This window comes from Corvus brachyrhynchos, unplaced genomic scaffold (assembly GCF_000691975.1).
Source record: "Corvus brachyrhynchos isolate BGI_N302 unplaced genomic scaffold, ASM69197v1 scaffold116, whole genome shotgun sequence".
NCBI lineage: Eukaryota > Metazoa > Chordata > Aves > Passeriformes > Corvidae > Corvus > Corvus brachyrhynchos.
The window spans coordinates 12951784-12971804 of NW_008240221.1; the positions used below are offsets into that span (position 1 = coordinate 12951784).

Genomic DNA, 20021 nt, shown 5'->3' on the forward strand with positions numbered 1-20021 from the left:
ATTGCTCAAAGCTAGGATGTAATGCTGGACTATATCAGTACTGGCCAGTTCCCACTTCTGGGTGGCTTCAGGGAGAAGGGATCCAAGAGAATGTGTGTCATTATATGTGTTATTACCTATCCCCAGAGACATATTTGAAGGCATGGATGGATTTCAAGGGCTGTTACTCCTAAAAGTAAAGCTCCATTTTGATGTCACCTTGATTCATGTTTACCCCATGAGACTGTCCATGACAGACCATCCTTTGTCTGTGCTGCGCTGGGACAGGTGGCCTCTTTGCCTTCCAAACACACAGCCGATGTTCCCACATGCCCCAGGGAATAAGGGCATTATGGAGATGGGCTTTAACTGAATTGTCTGTTTCTCAAAGGCAAATTTTTCTTTCTTTTTCTTTTTGGCAAGAGTTTCTTTCTTCTTTCCTTTTGGAAGGCATCTATACAGGCTTGCTTAAAATCAATGCCCTCAGAGGACAGGACACTGATGTAAACTTCCTCCCCTTTGGTTTCACTTTATTCACAGTAACCTAAAAGCTCGAGCACGCTGCCCATGTTTAGCCTTAAACCCTTTGTCACCAGAAGTTTTTTTTCTTCCCCGTATACTGAGTCAGCCAAACCTAATTACCCTTTAATCAGTAAAATCAACACCTGCTAACAGGGTGGGCTCTTTTCAGCAAATAGTTCTTCCCTTTTCCAGAGGCCGATAAATTTCCAGGGGTCCTATTGTTTCTTTGTCCTGCTGATAAGGAGCTTTGACTGATAATCTGGTAATGGGTATGGTTATCTCATGCCTGTAAGGCAACAGAGGTGAATCTTCCTCTTGGCTAGGGCAGCAGAACTAGGTGAGACAAGAATTATACATAGATGCCAGGAGTCAAATCTCCTGGTATCTTCTCTTTAAAACTTAGGTCAAGCCTGGAAAAATATGGGTCAGATAGTTCTGGCAGGTGGGATTAAAGTATCTAGTGAAATAAAGAGCAAGGCAGTCTGTAGAAGCTCCTGGTTTTTTGATCTTGCTTAAGTAGCCCTCTGCAAAAAAGTAAGGTGGCAGAATTGTCTGCAGAGAGAAGGGACTGGGGCTGGATTGTACAGAGCCTGTTGGACCTCAGGCAGTGTCTGTGCTGTCAGGTCAACCCAGAGTCACCACTCTCCTTGAGGAGACTCATCTGCAGCTTCACTGGAGACCGTCAGTGTGTGAAGAGCTGTTGTGGGAAGGAGGTGCTTAGGTGCTGATCAGGCCAGGACAGACTCTTGTTCCCATGGTCATTGACAGGACTTGAGCTCAAACTCCAGATTTACCACGCTGCTCTCATCCTCTGTGTGGCTGATTGGAACTTAGCAAGTAGCTGTATGGGCAGAAGGCAAACAGGTCCACAGGACTTACAGCTCCCCTTGGCGTCTGCTTCTAGCACACAGACCATCCCAGGACAGACTTCTGGTGGAAAAAATTGCTCATGGCAGCATTCTTGAAAGTGTTATTCACATATAATTAGGCAGCCAGTCTGATATTCATCTGAGAACAGCTGAAACTTTGCTAGAAATTTCAGAATAAGAAACACTTTACAAGTTCACTCAACTCAGAAAAAACCCCAGAGCCCTTTGGACTGAAGTTTCTAACACTTGTTTTTAGCTCTAAGATCAATGTTTTTGGAGAGTTTCACTTAATTCCATGAGGATGAACAGGACAGAGGAGTAAAAACCACTTGTGGTTTTCCTTGGATGTTTCCACTGAGGTTATTTTTGCTGGATAGGAGCTGCAGCTTTGTTCAGCAGCTGTGTGTGAGCCTGGCCCCATCTCCCCTTGGCAGCCCCACACAGTGCTGCTCCAGAGGTTTGGATATATGGATACACACGCTGCTAAATGTCTGGTGTTGGCTTTGCCTGTGAAATACATCCTCCTCTCTCTGCACCAACACTCAGCTTCTGCTCTAGCCTGGGTATGTGGGATATGTCCCTTATTTACATGCAAACATATGCCTGAGCTGCAGCTAAGGCTGGTGACCAAACCCCCAGACCTCCTTCCCGTGCCCAGCGACAACAGAGTCCACCCATCTGTGTCCCCAGTGCTGAGCTCTCTCAAGTTAGTATGACTCACTAGATGCTGCCAGGATAAGGATGAAAATCAGGCAGGATCAAATACTGGATGGGCTTCCAGGTGAGCTGGAGCCTTCCTTTAACTGCAGGGTAAGCAGTGCTCAGTGATTATCTAGGGCCACGCTAATTGGAGGTTAAAGTAGTTGCTATGGGAGTAGCCAGGACTCCTGAGTCTCCAGGCCAGGCTGGATGGGGCTTAGAGCAACCTGGTCTAGTGGAAGGTGTCCCTACCCATGGCAGGGAGGTTGGAGTTAGATGATCTATAAAGTCCCTTCCAAACCAAACCGTTCCGCGATCCTATGAAAACCACAGGTTTGGATCTGCTGAGTTTGATGGATGATAGAGGGCTCTGGTGGGGTAGAGGGAGCCTGGCATGGCTTTCTGCTGTCAAAAGAAAGGAGGATTTTGGATATGGGCTGATACCAGTCCCAGTCCTGCAATGAGATCCAGGAGGGTTTGATGCCTGGGCCTCTGCAGAGTCTCCTCCACTGTAGGATCGTTCTCAACAGGGGACGCAGAATTGTCCAGTCTGGCAGGACACCGCTGCTCACACTGTTTTCAGCAGCAGCTACAAATACCCATCATACCAGAACTCCGTGTGAATTCAGGTGCTTTGTTTTGGGCTCCCTCCTTTGAAAACTCTGCTCATCCTTCTGTCTGTCTGTACCAGAGAGACAAGATCCCTGGATATCTAATCCAACAATAGCCGGGCTACTCCAACCCAGCCCCCCGGGCACCCCTTTCCCCGACTGCCCCCCAGCAGCTCGCAGTGCCACAGCTGGACAGCTACACACAAACAGTCTGCAGCAAATTTGGGCAAAGAGGTGGCTTTTAGGACCCTGGGAACTCCGCCAAGGCTCAGGTAGGTCTGTCTCATTCGTCAGCCGGGATTCATTCACTCCCAGGGATGTGTGTGTGTGTGTGTGTGTGTGTGCCGAGTGCTTTTCCTTCCCCGCCGCTGGCTGTGAGCCTTCCAAGCAATGGGACTAACGCTGCTCTCCGCGCAATGAGGAGTGCTGGGCTGGGGCAGAAACCGCTTTCCTTTCCTCTGGAAGAAAACAAGCTGTGAGGACACCTAAGGATGTGCTGCCCAGATGTGTTTCCCACCTCCACTTTCCTCCTAAGACTCATGTGCTTGACAGCTTTCAGCAACTTTGCCAAGACTTCTGCAGACTTCTCAGGTAGGGAGAAGCGCTGATCCTTTCGTGTGCTGCTCATACATGGGAGCTCTGATTCCAGTGCTCAGGAGCAGCTCAGGGAAAGTGGATGTGAGCAGATCTGGGATAGTTATGTGGGGAGTAATTTTAATCTTTTAAAAATAAGCTGAAGATGAAAAGTGTCTTCCGTAAGAGGATTTTGAGTTTCTTAAAAAGCCTTTCTCAATAATGAGCAAAACTATTTCAAAAGAGTTAGTCTGACTAACTTTGGGAACAAGAAAAAGAATAGTGTTAACTTGTGTAAGTTTGTAGCAGGCATGGTATTAACTTGTGAAAGTTTTTAGCAGGTTTTGTGCTGTGTTTCTCATAGGAGTGAAAAGAGGTGGATTAGGAGACTGGGAAGGTTTAGGACATAAATTAAGGCTAACATAGCAAGATTAAATGATTTTGTAGTGGACCAGATTCCCTCCTCTTAACATACAGCTCCTGATTGTTGCAAAAGTCCCCTGAGCTGAGATAGAGATGTTGCATGCACAGAATGAATTATATCCTGAGCCCGTGTTTTCTTAAGCTGTAAGAAAAAGTGTCTCATTTCTCAATATTTTCTGAATCTAGAAATGTTAATAGCATTTGTTTTGAGCCATATACTGCAGGTAAATACCCAGCACTTTGAAGGTCTGGAGTCCCATATAAGTTTTATAACTCTATAGCTGCATCAGTAGCTTTAAAATTATGTTTCTGCCTCTGCTCTTTGTGAGTGAGCATGTGGATCTGTGAAAACATAACAGATCTCATTTTGCAACTTCAGTAGGGTTGATTAGTTTGCTCGGGAATGCCAGCGAGAGCCACTTTTCTTTTAAGATATTGGTTCTAATTTTGGGCCTTAGTGTGAAGAACTAGTCTGGCATACTCTTTAGGAGTGTTTTGCAAAACTCTTTTAGTGGATAAGAGCTGCCAATTATAGTTTGCTGATGAAAAAGTGTCATTGCAAGGGTAGAACCTCACTGGACTTGGGTTTCAACACATCCCAGCACTGCTGCTCACTGCCTGGGAGTGCATGTGTCCGTATGCTGTGAGAAATTTGTTAGAAAGGAGGAGCTTGTGGTGGAGGTGGGGGAAGAATATATACAGTAGCTTGAAACCTTAATGTGAATTGAAGGGGGCTGGCTTGCCTGTGACTCAGTCTCATTTGGGGGCAGATCAGTCCTGGGGGCTCCCATTCAAGGCAGATCTGCCTCTGAATGGAAAGGGCTGAGGCATTTCCCTGTTTCTAGTGTGCTTTTATCCTTTTCTTGGCACCGAGCTTTCTCTGTGCTCCTGCTTGCAAGCACATTGATGCAGAAGGGGTGTATGGAGTGGGCACAACAGGAGCAAAAGCTGCAGTGGGGAAAGGAATTGTCCTTCTAAAATGTAGATAAAGTTTTCCCAGCCAGGCCAAATTGCCAAGCGTTAAAATGTGTACAGGTGTCCCAGGGCAAAGGTGCTTTACATTGTGTTTGTACAACATAGCTGGAGCAGTGCAAGGAAATTCGATAGGCTTCAGTGGTACTGGCAGGGGGAGCAGATGCTGTTCTTTTAAATAAATGGATAAGAAGGTTGCTGATAACAAAATAATCTTTTCTGCAATATCCAACTGTACTGTCATGCTTTGGGAGAAGAGGGGTGGCTTAAATCTCTGTGTCTATGTGTGTAGCAAGGTTGTACTCTGAAGCAGGGTCTGTAATCCCAACAGCACAAACTCCCATGAGTTTCCATAACTGCTGAAACCTTCTGCCAAGTCCAACCTGAGTTTTCTGATAGCAGACTTGGCGAATGTCCCCAGTCGTGTTGAACTGACTGTACCTTGCAGGACAGGAAACATGATTTGCTGCAGGAAAGGGCTGGACCCAGTATGTAGCAGCTCAAATATAGTTTTGTAAGTTCAGGAGCTGAGTAGCCACAAGAGGAAAGGGGGCAGGAAAAAGTACAGCATTTCCCAAATCACACCTTATGCTTTCCCAGCACATTTTGCAGAGACCCCATTTGCCTCCCTCCAGTGCCATCAGGGTGTGCACCATGTGCCTCTCTGAAGGAGCAGTGGCCCAGGTAATTCTTCCTACCTGATGGAGCATCTCGTTTGTCCCTGTTATCCCTATAAGTGAATTGTCAGCTGGCATAAGGAATGGAAGGCAGCCTTCTAACATTATTTGACTATAATTATTTCTGGCTTCTTATACACTTTTCTATACTTCACAGTTTTCTAAGTTCTTCTCTGGCATGACTGGAATTGAGCAGGTGAACATCTTTGGGGAAGCCTAATAGCTTTACTGTATGCCATCCCACCTAGAGGTGGTGCATCCAAAACATAAATTTTCTGCACCCCAGGAAGATGAGTGGATTGGTATTGGGTATTACTGCTGAGGAATGTAAGGCTGGCTGTAATCCCACAGAGGTTTCTGCAGCAGTTGGTGCTGCAGGGAGATGACATAGGTCTTTGGGATGTAAAGGCTCTTCCAGCTTGCAAATGAACAGCAGTACTGTCCAGAGAGAGCAGCTGATGCTCTCTGGGGAAGAATGGGGGTTTAAAACTCAGTCCTGTAGACTTTGTTTAGCAGCAAAACCTCTCTGGCTTCTCCACTTGGTTCAACTCAGCATTACCAGGGAGGTGCTGCTGTTTGTAATAAGTCACGGCCTTATGGTGGTGGGCCAGAGTGTGTGGATCCAGCCCTGGAAGGAAAGCTCAGGGACAGCCAGTCTTGAGTTTTAACCAGATCATAAGCCAGCAGCACTGACTGACTCTCATGTGGCAGCTCTGCAGTAGGGCTGGATGAAAGATTTACCAAGAACTTCACACCCAACCACATCCCAGTACTGTCCCACTGTCTGGCTCTTCAAGATATGTGTCTCTCGGCTGCAGGAAGATTTCATTTTTACGTAGGTCATGGCAAGGCACACCCTGAGAAGGTGCCCAGAGATGTGGTGGACTGAGTCTGTCACAAGGGACCACAAGCAGGGCTGGTGGGAATTTCTAACCCCTGAGCACATGGTCTCACACTGGGGCTCCATCCCTCCTGTTTGAACAGCTCAAACGCCACAATGTGAACATGAGCAGTGTGTATCCTGCTGGGGACTGGTGCAATCTGAGATGTAAGAATTCAAATTCCTTTTAAGTGAAGTATTTGAACTATGTGAAGAGTTTTGAAGTTGTTTTCTTTAATAGTTCTTTAACCATTGATGTTTGCAGCAGGGTGTGGGGGTAGGAAGCAGGTCCTGAGGGAGAGAGTGGAGTTATCAGGCACTTTGCAGCCACTTCTTAAGAAGACCCTGACTTTTTCTCTGTGGCTGCTTGCAGACTGGACTCTTGGTCTAATCTCATTCTGTGATCTCTTCTTGTGCTCAGAACTGTTTGAAGGCTTAGAACCTGCTGTCTTGATGTGTCACTTACCCCTTATGTTCAAGGTGATACTTGAGGACTGTGATGAGGTGTGGGGTAAGAGTCTGATCTTTTGAATCTCTGTACATAACTGTAAACCTCTAGTCCTAATCTCAGTAGCAGCAATGAATTCTCCAAAATCCTTGCTGTTAGATAAAACTTCACCTTTGTTTTAGGCCCCTTCTATTTTTAGTGAGAGTCCAAGACAGAGCAATGTCCTTGCCCTGCAGGGGAATCTATGCCATAGTTCCTCTGCATAGGCTCTGGGAGGCAGTGATCCATGTGCAGTGCGCAGGCCTTGCTCCTTAGAGGGACAAGGTTAATGAAAATGGTGCCAAAAGTAGGCTTTGGTGCTAACTTTAAATACAGGTGTTGAAATCTCAGTCAACAGCTGTTGCTCATATCCTGTGTGCTCTCTGTGCTCAGCCTCGATGCTCCTGTCTCTGAAGCTAAATCATGCAAATACATGTTGAATTCTGCTCTGCCCACTGCTGCCAAGGTGACCATTTAACTTCCAGTTGCATACCTGCAAGGAATTAAGCTTATGTCGTTATCATGCCGTGCTCCAATTCTCCTCAAGGACTTTCCCATTCATTAGCTGATTTCAGGCATGTTGGGCAGAAGGGTAGTGGCATCAGATCTGTGTGGTTGCCACGAGTTTAATGCTGATGGAGACAGGTCCCTCCACTACTGCAGAAAGGGTTGTGAACTCAAGCATTTACAGACATCAGAGAATCCACTGCAAGGACCTCAGCCAAAAATGTAGGTTTCTAGGCATGGAAATAGCTTGGCTGGGAGCTCATGCCTTTTCTGACACAGGAGAACTCAGCTGAAGGAAAAAGCAGCCTCAGTAGTGCTGCTCTCCTTGGGCCTGCTTTAATGTTTATGCTCTTTGCATTAGATTTTGGCACAAGCTGGATGTGAGCAGTGCTTTGCTTAAGGGAGCTGATCTGGCATCGAGCCAGATAAATACTGATAACTCCCATCCACACCCTGCAGGTGAGCCCTGGGTAGGTTTTGGAACCTCTCCCTGGAGGCCCATCTTGGTTTTGAAAGTACAGAGATTTTTTTTGTTGTTGTTGTTGGTAGTGGTGGTGGTTGGCTGTTTTTTCTTTTCCCCAAGAATATCAGGTTTCAAGTGAAAGCTGCTTTTGCCACCTCCCTGCTAATTGGCTCAGTGTGTTTGTTTGAGCTGATGAAGGCTGGAGTTGGGGAGGGGAAAGGCACTTCTCCCTGATTGCATTTAATCAGTCCATAATAAAGGCAATTTGTTTGACAACTCCATTCACCAAATTATCACCAAAATCTACATGCTAACAGCTTCTGAATGCCTAATAGCCCTGAATGGGTCCATGGTGTCAAGAGGGATCTATGATTTCCATGTGTTGAAGGTTTCAGGCTGTAAAAGAGGGCATTTTCAAGAGAAAGGCAGGTACACCATCACACTGGAAAAGAAACTGTAACTCACTAATGAGAGTTGAGTTTTTGACCCCAGGGGCAAGCAGACATGCTTTAGACTTTGTTTAAAGACTGGGCCAAATCCAGGCCACCTCCATACCTTGTCTTGGGAAAGGGCTCTGAGTGATGAGGTAGGATGGACCTCAGGTTGCTGCTTACAGAGGTCCTTGCCCCAGGTGATCTTTTCCTCCTCAGCTGGAGGCCTTCTGTGCCACCCCATCTGTCACATCTGTCTGGGCTGCAGTTTGGCTTACTGAGGGCAAGCTGCCTGTGCTGGGGTAGAGAAATTCTCCTTCTCAGAGCTGACAAAATTGAAAACCTCATCAAAGCTGGTTTAAAACCACTGTTGGCCCCTTCTGGTAACGTTCTGGAGATGTGGCTGCACGGGGCGGGAGTTGAAGGGGGTGGTTGGGTCTGGGAGCCACGGCTGAGGCGTTCTCACAGGGGGAAGCTGCAACTGGGGTTTGTGTCACATATGTCTGTTTGCCAGTGGAAAAGAGTCTAAAGACCACAAAGAGCTGGGAGGTGTTGGAGAAGGAAATCAGTAGGGGTTTGCGTGGGTATCAAGTGCCAGATCTGCTGCTCTTGGGAAAGCAGGAAAAGAATCAGCACAGAAGCTGGGGCTATTTTGGTGCCTGAGAGAGTTTTTTGGTTTATCATCAGGGCTGTGGCTTTATGGCATCAGCAGGACCATGTTACCAAGACTAAATACCATGTTAAGCAAAGATACAGGTTTCTGTCCACCCCTGTCTGGGGGCACGCTCCAGAAAACACTGTGGATTTCCCAACAGTTGTGATGAAAATGCTGTGAGGGAGGAGTCTGTGCCTGCCGACTCAAAAAATATTCAGCATTTACTTTTACTGACAGCCAAGGGGACCAAACTGAGCTTCAGGAAGACAAACACGTGTTTCCAATTCCGTGTGTTTGTGGTCCTGGGCTGTGACCAGGGGCACTGCTGTTACTGCTACAAAAAACCAGCTGCTTGTTGGTGTTTGTGGTACCAGGGAAAGGAGACACAGTCTGGGAGGGAGGGATGGATGCGGCTGCTGTGGGTGCCGGGATGTCTCATGAGGGGTCTGTGTGAAACCTCATGTAGGCAATGACTTCAAGCTCAAGAGCCATATGTGTGCATCTGGCTCCTGTCATATGAAAATCCACTGGTTTATCCATCACAGCTGTCAGCAAGAGCCAAGGGACCTCAGGGATCCCCATATCTATGGGATGACTGGCAATATTTATATAGTATCTACTAACTGCAGGGGCCCAGAAACTGATGAAAACTTTTGTTAGTACTTGGAACACTTTATTTAATTAGTAGTATTAACAAAAAAAGGGAAAAAAATATACAGTGGTAATTTTAATCCTTCAAAGTATCCCAGTATCCCACTAGATGCATAGACAATTTGAGGAAATTGTCCTTGCAGCGTTCTTCCTATGTCTCTGTGTTAATAGGGATACAAATGCTGCAGAATTGAAGAAAGCAACTGTTTATGTCCTCAGGTAAAAATTTTCCCTGACTTAAGGTGCTGTGAAAGCAGATTTTATATGTCAGAAATAGTTTGGTCAATTAAAAAAAAAAAGTGAGAATTTTGACATACCCTTTTTTTCAACTGAGATACTTAGAAGCTGAACTCACAATTTAATCGGGGGTGGGGGGGTGGAGTGGGGAGAATAAGCTTAGTCTCTGCAGGAGGAGAAAAACTGTGTATTTACACTTGGCATTCGTGCTGATCCTTTTGTTGATGCTAATTTAAACACGGCCTGATCTCCCAAAGTGCTTGGTGTTCAGAGCTGAAGATTGGCCTATGCTGTGTTTAGGTGGGTGTGCAGTGATTTAGTTGGCCAACACCAGGGCTGTTTACATGTCTTATTTGGGACTGGCTGCTTATGCTTGGCATGTTTGTGCAGGTATAGATTGAACTTCTTTCTGTTCCAAAATAGCAATCCAAATCCCTGGGCGGGGAGGACTATTTGAAGAAACTACCCCTGTTTTGTTTTGGGCTTTTGTGCTCTTGTAATTCCTTTATACACATATCCAAGATCTTCACAGATTCTGTCCCTTGAAAGGTGTGTGACTGCCTGCAGGCACAGACCCAATGTGCTCCTTAAAGTGGTTCAGAGGATTTTTGGACAGGTTGGTTTGGTACCATGCTACAAGGCTCCCTGTGTCCTTGCCAGTGCTATGCCTCTCTGATCCAGCACTGCTGTTGTCTGGGATTTTTGTGTGCTTTCCAAAAGACAGCCATGGGCCAAAATCTGCTCAGCTGTGAGGCAACTTTGCTGACTTGCCAAGAGCTGTGCAGAATGAACAGAAGCACAGAAGTTAATCCTGGCTCATCTTCTTCCAGATTAATTTAATGTAGAAGTAATAATTGGGAACACATTTTAGAGAGCTGCTTGGGTTGTTATTATTATTATTATTATTATTATTATTATTCATTAATTAATTTACTTAGCTGCTCCTTTTGGCTGAGGAAGGATGGTGAGTTGTGACTCTCTCAGCCTGGGTTTGGGCTAATCCAAATGTGCCTGGCTCAGCTCACTGAGGGCATGAACTTATCTGTAGTAATTAAAACTATGAATGTCTGCTCTTTCAGCATATGCAGTGCCTGGCTGCCTGGAGCTCACTGTGTGTCTTCTCATGTCAAAGAGATGATAATGACTTGGTAGTTCTGGGTTGCACAGGAAAATAAATCTTGGCCGAGTCTTTTCAGATATACTCTGCGCTCTTGAGCTATGTTGGTGGATGCTGTGGTGTCAGTGTTGATGGGGCTCCTTTGGGTGCTAAGGCTTGCTATTTAATAACCCCTCTTGGATCCGTCTGGATCCTTGCATGAAGGTGGAGCAGTGTGTGTGTGACCTGCAGTTTGTGCAAACCCTCCGAGGGCTCAGGTGTCAGAAGTGTGTTTGAATGAACAGATGAATGTAGATGCTCCTGAAGAGTTTGCAGTAGATGTTGTCCAAGCACTTTAGTTTTGGTGGGCAGGAGAGCTGACATCCAGCTGCTGGCAAAGTATCCCACATCCTTAACAATGAGGAAGAAAGATTTTAAAAAAATGTTTCCTTTTTTTAATGTTACGTTTAGAGATTTAGAGAAGAAGGCCTAGAGACCCAGAGGAGATTCATCAGCCATTTACAATCAAAGAACTTCACTATGTACATTTGTGCATCGATTTTTAACCTGATATCAACTCACTGTTTGCCAGGAGAGACATTTTTCACTCCTCCAGCAGCCCATAAAAGAATCAGAATCCTCAGGGTATGAGGGAGTTGACTTCAGGTGAGATACACTAAATCTTTGTCAGACTGGGTACCTGATGGTGCTGCTTGTCAAGAAGGGGCCATTAAGACCACCTACTCTGAGACCCCCTGTGTGCTTGTGTTATTTTATTTTCATCTGTTATCAGATGCCTGTGGTTTTGCTGCTATGATATTATCAATGTGTTGTATCAGCCTCAAGGGTTTAAAGTGGGCTTTTACTCCCACTAGTAAATATGAAAACAAACAGCAGCGTGGGGATTTTCTGCTAATGTTTACTCTGTGATTTTTATATCACACTGTGGGCTGGTGTTGATATCAAGGGTGCTCTACAGCAGGTGCAATTCCTGACATTAATTTCCCATGTTTACTGTATTTTGCAAAGGCTTTTGGCTCAAATGTTTTTCGTAAAAGTTGTGTTGGGCCAAGAGTGCAGACATTTAGTACAATTAAAGTGATAGGTGGTAAATTGAACTCCTATGGGTGGATTACAGATTATTGTTTTGGGCCTCAGTCTTTGGGAAATCTCTTCCTGCTGTGGTCTGTGTGGTGCCTGTACCTGCAGTGCTGCTGTGGTCTTGGCAGTGCCCATAGGAGGCTGTGGGACACAATTCTGCACTTTGATTTTGAAAAAGTTTAGCTTTTGTGTGAAACATTCAAATAACAGTATTGTACTTTAAAATCAAACATTTGGAAGTTAAGAAATATTAAAATTAAGGTAGTTTTAACTACTTGAGTCCAGTCCTTTGGGTTTTTACGCTACACTTTAATGAGAACATACTCTGGGGGGCTCTTGTCTTGTCCAGAGCACAGAACAGTGGCCTTAAAATGATTTTCTTCATCCTTCCAGTTCTTTATGGCCCTGGGGCCTTATTTCCTGTATGTTTAATGGTATTTAAATCCTATAATGTTATTTAAACCCTATTCTGCTTGTTGTGAGGGATGTACTTACAGGGATGTACTTACCCTTCTGGAAGAAGCCTGGAATATTACCTGCACTGCACAGATGAGGATCCGAGGCAGAGAGATTGGCATCCAGAGCTGATACTGACCAATATTTTGGATTGTTCAGTATCTACCTTCTTCTCCAGGAGCAGCCCCTTACCTAGTCTCTTAAGCTGTGATAAGCAGGAAGAAATGTGGGGTACTCAGTACACAGTTCCGTCTCCAATATTATAATATCTATATGCAAATGGACTGCACAGGTTAGAATGAACATTTCAGTTGCAAAGTCAAGTGCACATAACTGAGTGTTGTGGGTTAAGACCTGTAGGCAGCCAAGCACTACCCAGCTGCCTTCTTGCCTCCCCTTCTTACCCCCAGGTAGGATAGGGGAAGAGGGAGGGAAGAGTAAAAGCAAGAAATCTCATGGGATGAGATAAAAATAATGAAAGAGAAGTGGAAGAAATAAAAAAGAAAGCAAAATAATTGATGGAAAGGCAATCACTCACTGCCTCCCACAGGCAGACTCATGCCCAACCAGTTCCCAAGCTGACTAACCCCACTCCACTCTGTTTTATTGCTGAACATGACACTCCATGGCATTGGATATCTCTTTGCTTAGCTGGGGTCACCTGCCTGGTTGTATCCCTCCAAAATCTTGTGCTCCCTACAGCCTATTTGCTGGGAGGGCAGAGTGAGAGACAGACAAAGTGCTGATGCGGTGCAAAGGTTGTTCAGCAATAGCTAAAACATTAATATATTATCAATACTGTTTTGGTTGTGGATCCAAAGCACAGCACTATACAAGCTGCTACAAAAAAACAAGTTAACTCCATCACAGCCAGACACAGTACGCTGAGGAAAGGGCAACATTACACCTGTATTTTATGTGTAATATGAGCTAGAGGTTGCTATCGTAGGAAACCTTCAGCTGGCAGATATGATCTGAGCCATAAAGTGCAGTTGTGAGAAGGGTCTGGTTTTGCATAGTTTTTGTTGTGGTTCCTTTTTTTTTTTCCTTTCCCTAGAGCAGTCATGCTTTGAGGGTTATTTTATTTGGGATAAGAGTACTTAAAATTGGGTTACAAATTTGGGGTCAGTCCTTGAAACACATTCTAAAAGTTTTTTAAAAATTAATTTTGAAGACATTCCCCCCTCCAAATTTCTTTCTTTTGCTTGCTTGCTTCTGTCCCCTCATAGAAGAAGAAGAAGAAGAAAAAAAGGATATGTGTCTATTCAAAGGCACAAGTGAAGATCCTGCAGTGCAAGTGATATTGCTAAAAATAGAGCCTCTGCGATTTTTTCAGTTTATTTCTCTCTGGATTTTTATTGTGTGGGAACCCCCTGGAAACCAAGGTTGTTGTTCTGACTGTTTCCAAAGCATGTCTGTCTCTTCATGTATCCTTTGTACAGGGGCCACTTCTGTTGTGTTAACACTCTTTGCTTCCTGGTTTATGTGCTCATCTGAACTCCAGCTCAAAGAGGTTAAAGCTTTATAAAAGTGAGTTGGGCAAGGAAGTGGCTCCACAGTTGATGCTGGAGTGTGCACATCTGTGACCCATGCTGTGCTCACATGTTAGTTTATTGCTGGCCTCACAATAAAGGATAGCGCTGGGGTTTTGTTCGGCTAAACAACTCTGATGGAATGAATTGTATAGAAAAAAGAATAGATGAAGCCTGGCTGTTATTTGCCATAATGTTCTTTGTTTTAACTGCAATGTGGGGGATGCAGAACTCCCAGAAGAGGATGGCCTCTGTAGCAGCCAAGGGGAGCTGATGGATTGGAGAGGGACACAGAGACACTCAGGAAGGAGTGAAAATTTTTTCCGATTCTCTCAGCCCTTTGGGTTTGCTTGTCTTTAGCTGATGGCCCCAGGCTTTCACTTTGGCTTTTCTACAGGAGCAGAGACTCTGCTGTACCAATAACTTGCACTATAAATATGTTTAGTGCCATTTGCCCTGGGTTTGGTCCAGAGTTAATGTGCACAGATAGTAGTTAGTGCATTTGGCAGTGGTACAGCCAAGTGGCTGGATTGTAAAGGTCTACCAGCAGCTGCAGGAAACGGAATGCTTGCTGTTAGACAATCCATTTTTCCTGCTGGATAAATGAAAATCTCTTTATCTCTTTTCATAAACATTGTTCACATAATTGGAGGGCAAGGTTCAAGTTCAAACTGATAAGATTATTTTGCTTCCCTAAGCTGCATGACAATGGTCCTCTTGGCAAATTAAGCCATGGATCTCCTTTTGCTATAATGGGAACCAATCTCATTAGAAACAGAGCTGGATTAGTGATGAGTCCAACCTCCCGTACAGATACACACTCTGACCCCAGCAGGCCTGAAGTGCCTTTTGTTCACTCAGCCTCCTCTGCGTTTTCCCATTGCTCCTACATCTGTGTGGTGGAGCTGGGGGTGATTTTGCTCAAGCAAAGCCTGCTGAGGGGTGAAAAATAGGCTGGTTGGTCAGTGTGGTATCACAATAGGTATGATAAAGTGTTTTTAAAATGTTTATCTTGATTTAACTCATTGGAGTACAAGACCAATTAAGTTGCCTATTACAGGGTACTGAAGATTAAGGGCCAATTGTCACTGCTTTGACCTGTTCTGCCTTTTCTGATGATCCTTTTCTGCCTCTCAGCATTGCTGTCATCTACAGATCAGAAAATCTGGATATATTCACACCAACCTCCACAACATCTGAATACAGGAAACTCTATTTTTGGGACAAAGAAAGACAAACCTTTTCACCTATGACCTGTGTTCTTTCTGTCTGTCCTTCTTCATGCCAGTTTTGGCTCCTGAGTGGTTGTTTGCACCCACAGACTGTCCAAGCTTCCTTATCAAGAAGGTGGGACTGAGAGCCCTGAGCTGGGTTTGTGGAAACCAGTGCCAGCAGGAGAGCAGCATGGCTATGCCTGCAAAAGGCTTCTGGGCAGATGTTGTGGCTCAGGAGCAGTGCTGAGCTATGGGGGTGCTGTGGTTGGATCCACTCTATCTGTCTGTCTATCTCTATCTATCTATCTATCTATCTATCTATCTATCTATCTATCTATTTGTATTATCAACAATTTTTCCTCTTGGTGAGACTCCTTAGCTCTGGGGGATTAGAGGTACAGCCTTGGCTGATTCCAGCTGCTCCCATGAGATGGAGCCTTGATTAGGATGCTAAGAGGGGTGAATCCCACTGCTTCCTGACTTCCATTTTTTGATCCTAAAGGAAATCCTAGTGCCCTTGCATCTCTCATATGTCCTACTTCTCTGATCTTGGAGGTATTGCCAGGAGCTTGACTCCTGGATGGAATTTTGTGCTTGAAGTAATCTAGCAGGGAGAGAAGACTGTGGGTGAGATATTTGAAAGTGGCACCAACAGAAAAATGAGCCTGGCCAGTTATTGTAGTAACTAGTTGCTATTAAATAGCCTGGAGGCTGATGCTGAAATGGTGAGGAGTCCTGACTTGGTGAGTAATTCACTAAAAATCAGTGGGGCTATTCACATGAGGGAAAGTTGGCTTCTCTACATGCCCACTCCTGATGGATACTAAGTTATTTTTAAAAAATTTTTATTAAATGTGATTGTCAAGAACAAGGGTTAAGCAGGGTAACTAACCCTGCTAAGCTATGGTCTGTGCTTCACCAGCCAGACTGCAAATGGGCAGCCAAAGAAACAGATCTGTTTTCTGTTCTTGTTACATTTCTGGATATATTTTAAGGTTTCTCAGAAAGACCAGAACAATGAAACACCCTTTGACAATAGCAATCTCTTTTCTTCATGGTGCAGCCTGAGGAAGCATTCAGACCCTTTCCTTCTGGGATTGCTCATTTCCTCTTTTTTTTTTTTCCCCTTCTGAAATAAAAACAATACTCCCCAAAAGCACAAATTCTGCAGTGCTGTGGCAGAGCCAGCCTCTGTCACTCCATCAGGCAGGCATCAGATGGGACATTGTCTTCTGTTTTCCCCCCTCTAAGCTGCAACTCAGGGAAAACAAATCACAGCAAAAACCAAAACCAAAACAAAAATCCCTTTTCATATATTGTTTTAGTGCTGTCGAAAATAGTAACTAATGCCCACCCTGAATTTCTCTCAGTCCTTTTGCCAAGGTTTCCATTCTTTATGTGTATAGAGGGGAATGAGGCATGTGGGAAAGAAATCACATGCAGTGAGATGAAATATCATCAAGTCAATGGGAGCCACAATCCTTGGGTGTCCTGCAGTCTAAGGCTGTAGCTCCAAGCCTTGGTCAAGTGTGAGAGGAGCCTGTGATTAAAGAGACTGTCACAAAACTCCTGTGTCCCTGCCTCCAGAGCTCTGAAGCTCCCTGTGAGAGCCTGAGGTCTCTGGGACTCTGCCTCTGTTTTCATGCCAGTCCCTTGTCATTATATGATTCCTGATTGTCTCTGTAAGTTTTTCACTGTAGCTTGAGTCCTTGCTGGTTTTCTTGGAGCCCAGATTCCACAGTTACCTGAATTGTGGTGACTTCTGAGTAGTTCGGGGGCTGAGAAGTTGAAGGATGTGTGTACTCCTCCGTTAACAGCGCTGCCTCTCTGAAGACTTTCTGATACAGAAAGGTCTCCCAAAGTAGACAGAGGGTCAGATAGATAGCCCTGTCTGTCCTCTGCTTTCGAGTGAGTGATCCTGTCTGTGACTAGTTCGATGAAGCTTCTCCTGGAAAGGGTGCCTTTATTTGCACTGCTGCAGTCCCAAACATTGGACTAGGCTCAAAAGTAACATTCAGAGGGTTGAATTTCCACATCTGTGAAGTGTGCTTGCAATGCTTTTGATAAGACACAGCTGCAGCAAGTGTTGTCAGCCTCTAAGACTGATGGTGGCTGCCTGCCTATACCAGGCAGATGTGGCTGGTGGGAGCATTTTCTTTGTCAGCTTGGCCTGATGATGGGTGGTGTTACCTTTTCTAGTGTCCCCACATCTCTCTTGTGGAGGTTGTAGAGAATTAAACACTTCTACTTTTTTTCACCACTGCAGCTGTGGTTTACCCTCTTCTGTTCCCCAGTGCAGTGTCAGAATTATCTTGATCTAAACTTCATTTTTGTTTTATTAAGGATCAGATCAGCCTGACCCACCTTGATCCCCAGAGGAGACCTTGTCACAGCCTTTCAGTACTTGAACGGGACTTAGAGAGACTTTTTGCCAAGGCCTGTAGTGATAGGACAAGAAGTAATGTTCTTAAACTGAAATATTCAGACTAGGCATAAGAGAGAATTTTTTTATGATCAGTGTAGTGAGACATTGGAACAGCTTACCCAGAGGAGCTGTGGATGCCCCATCCCTGTTCAAGGTTATGGTGGAGAGGGCTTTAGGCAAGCTGATCTAGTGAAAAATGTTTGAGGGGTTTGACTAGTTGGTCTTTGAAGGTCCCTTCCAACCCAAACCATTCTGTGATTATAAGATTTCAGAATTATTTTTAAACTCAGACTTGTCCCTTTTTGCAAAACTTTTCTGTGGGTTGAAAACTACTTTTCTTCTGTAGGGTTAGAGAGGGCTGCAGGATGCTGTTAGTACCCTGAGTGAGAAGGTATTACCCTTGCATCCGTGCATGTTGGATGTGGAATTGCCTTATAATGCCCTCCTCAGCCTTGTCGGTATTGGTGGTTTAGTGCAGAGCTGCATTTCTGTGTCTGCTGGCCAAAGCAGCCCAAGCTAGAGAATGCTGGATGGGGAGGGAGGCTGGCCAGATGCCTAGTCCCTTGTTTCAGGGCCTTTCTGGCCCATTTCCTAGTATAGTTTTCTGAAGAACATCAGAGTGCCTCCATCCCAGCTGTATGTCATCGGCATTACGGCAGCACTGATGGATGGGGAGAGAGATTAGGCCTTTTCCTCTTTGGCCTGGTGGTGGAGGAGCAAGAGTGTGGTCAACACCCTTTTCTGCTCTGGGGGAGTGGCTATCAAGGGGCAATCACTTCATTTAGAGTTTTTTCCACTGGTGACAATGAGCCTGATTTGCATTGTGGAGAAGCTGACATGTAGGTGGTGTCTGGCTCATGTGATAAGAGAGCTCAACTGTGCTCCAGCCCCTGTGGGATGTGCAATGAGGGCAAGAAGTTTTCTTGGACATTAGGCATGGGGAAAGAGCACTTATGACAGAAATGTGGTGGGAAGAGGTAGGGAAATATCTGTCTGATGGTGTGTTTAAACAGAGACTGAGTGTGCAGGAAATTGGTGGACAGAGGTGAAAGTTTACTCTCCCAGACTGTTCTCAATCTTGCCTGGCCATGTGAGGGGAGGATCCAGCTTTCCCAATGCCCAGGCACAAGCAAAGCTTGGTGTATTTTCAACACTCTGAGGAAGGTTGTTTTATTCTCAGTCTGATGGCTTGTTCATGCTAGTACTTCATGGATAAATAATTATTGGTGTCTAATGAGGCTTTTAGGATTGCTCTGGAAACTTAAAACTTGCAGTAGTAAAAGACAAGGCCATGAATTAAACGCCTTAGGGGCTTGGTGTGCCTCCAAGGCAAGATGGACCAGGAGCTTTTTGTTTGTGGCTTAACTAAATTTTCTAGCTTTACTTGAAAGTGTAATTTTTCTTCCCACTCCTTCCTTGAGTCCTGAATTTCCAGCAGATCTTCAGCTAATGTGTTCAAACACGTTCAATAAATCTATCAAGAGGAACTCACAGTTAGAGATCATTGATCATTCATGGCAGTAGAGAATAAATACCAACGGCACTGTTTTGTAGATGAAGAAACTGAGGCAGAGAGAGTATCATCGGCAGTGGAATTCTGTTTTCCTCAACTGTTCCAGAGACCTTCATCTCACCTAAGTTGTTGCTTTGGACTTCTAGGGGATGCATCATCTGACTTGCATTACAGCTACTTCTAGAGATCACTGGCATCCCATCCCCAGTCGCTGGTTCCTTCTGACTGTCTTTTTAGGACACTTTTTTCAGGAAACTTCCTATTAGCGGTGTGAGGTGTGAAGCTGGAATACCTCCCTCTGTCAGTGTCCTTACAAGGAATGTCTGTACAGGATTACTGCTCTTGCAGTTGCTCCCTTACCCTGAGGAACACTAGGTAAAACTCCCTGTACTGCTTTGATGGAGCTAAAAAAGCCCAGGGAGCCATGCTGGCCTCGGTGGTTTGAGATGAGTGCATTTGGGTTTTCTATTTTTCACTTTCCATCCTAAGGACTCATCATTTTGATGTATGTGCCATCCCCTATTCTTAGAAATGCTGTCCTTGTTTAAAGAACAGAATGACATTCATTACTCTGAAACAACCTGGGGAATTGTTTTTTTTGATTGTTGTATAGCAGACGAGGTGTAACTGCTGCAATTAGGAGGTGATGGGCTTATCTCATTAGTCAGTGGGAGGAAACACTGGGGCCATCGGGTTGGATAATGAAATGTGAAGATGAATTTTGATGTGCCAGATGGCCTGGCATAGTGGTTCCACTAATTTGGGAGAAAGGAGAGCCAATAGTAGCTTTGAAGAACAAAAGCCATAGGAAGAGGTGGCATGTGATTTCTCTGAGCTAAAAAACTGTGATTTCTCAACTGAATGGAGACTTGTGGGATCCATCCAGGCCCCAGGCCTGCCGTATTTTTTTTGCATTTTAGACCAATTTTGGGCAGTAAGAGACAGTCCTCCAGCAAAAATTAAAGAGGTGCTGGCATTATATGGATGTGCTTGGATGATCAGTGGCTGGGCAAGAAGAAATAATCCTGACATCTCATTCTTTTAGAAG

The 20021-nt window shown here is 44.9% G+C and overlaps 1 protein-coding gene across 2 annotated transcripts in view; it reads left to right on the top strand.

Moving 5' to 3' along the window:
* The first annotated feature begins 3061 nt into the window (after nt 1-3061).
* EVA1A (eva-1 homolog A, regulator of programmed cell death) overlaps nt 3062-20021 on the top strand; it is a 208396-nt gene continuing 191436 nt past the window's right edge. Inside the window, exon 1 of one of the 2 annotated variants that reach the window (XM_008641815.2) lies at nt 3062-3271. In XM_008641815.2, coding sequence (XP_008640037.1) covers nt 3172-3271 — 100 coding nt within the window. In that variant the 5' untranslated portion in view covers nt 3062-3171. The remainder of the gene's footprint in view (nt 3272-20021) is intronic. The other variant, XM_017745068.1, reaches the window with a different exon arrangement.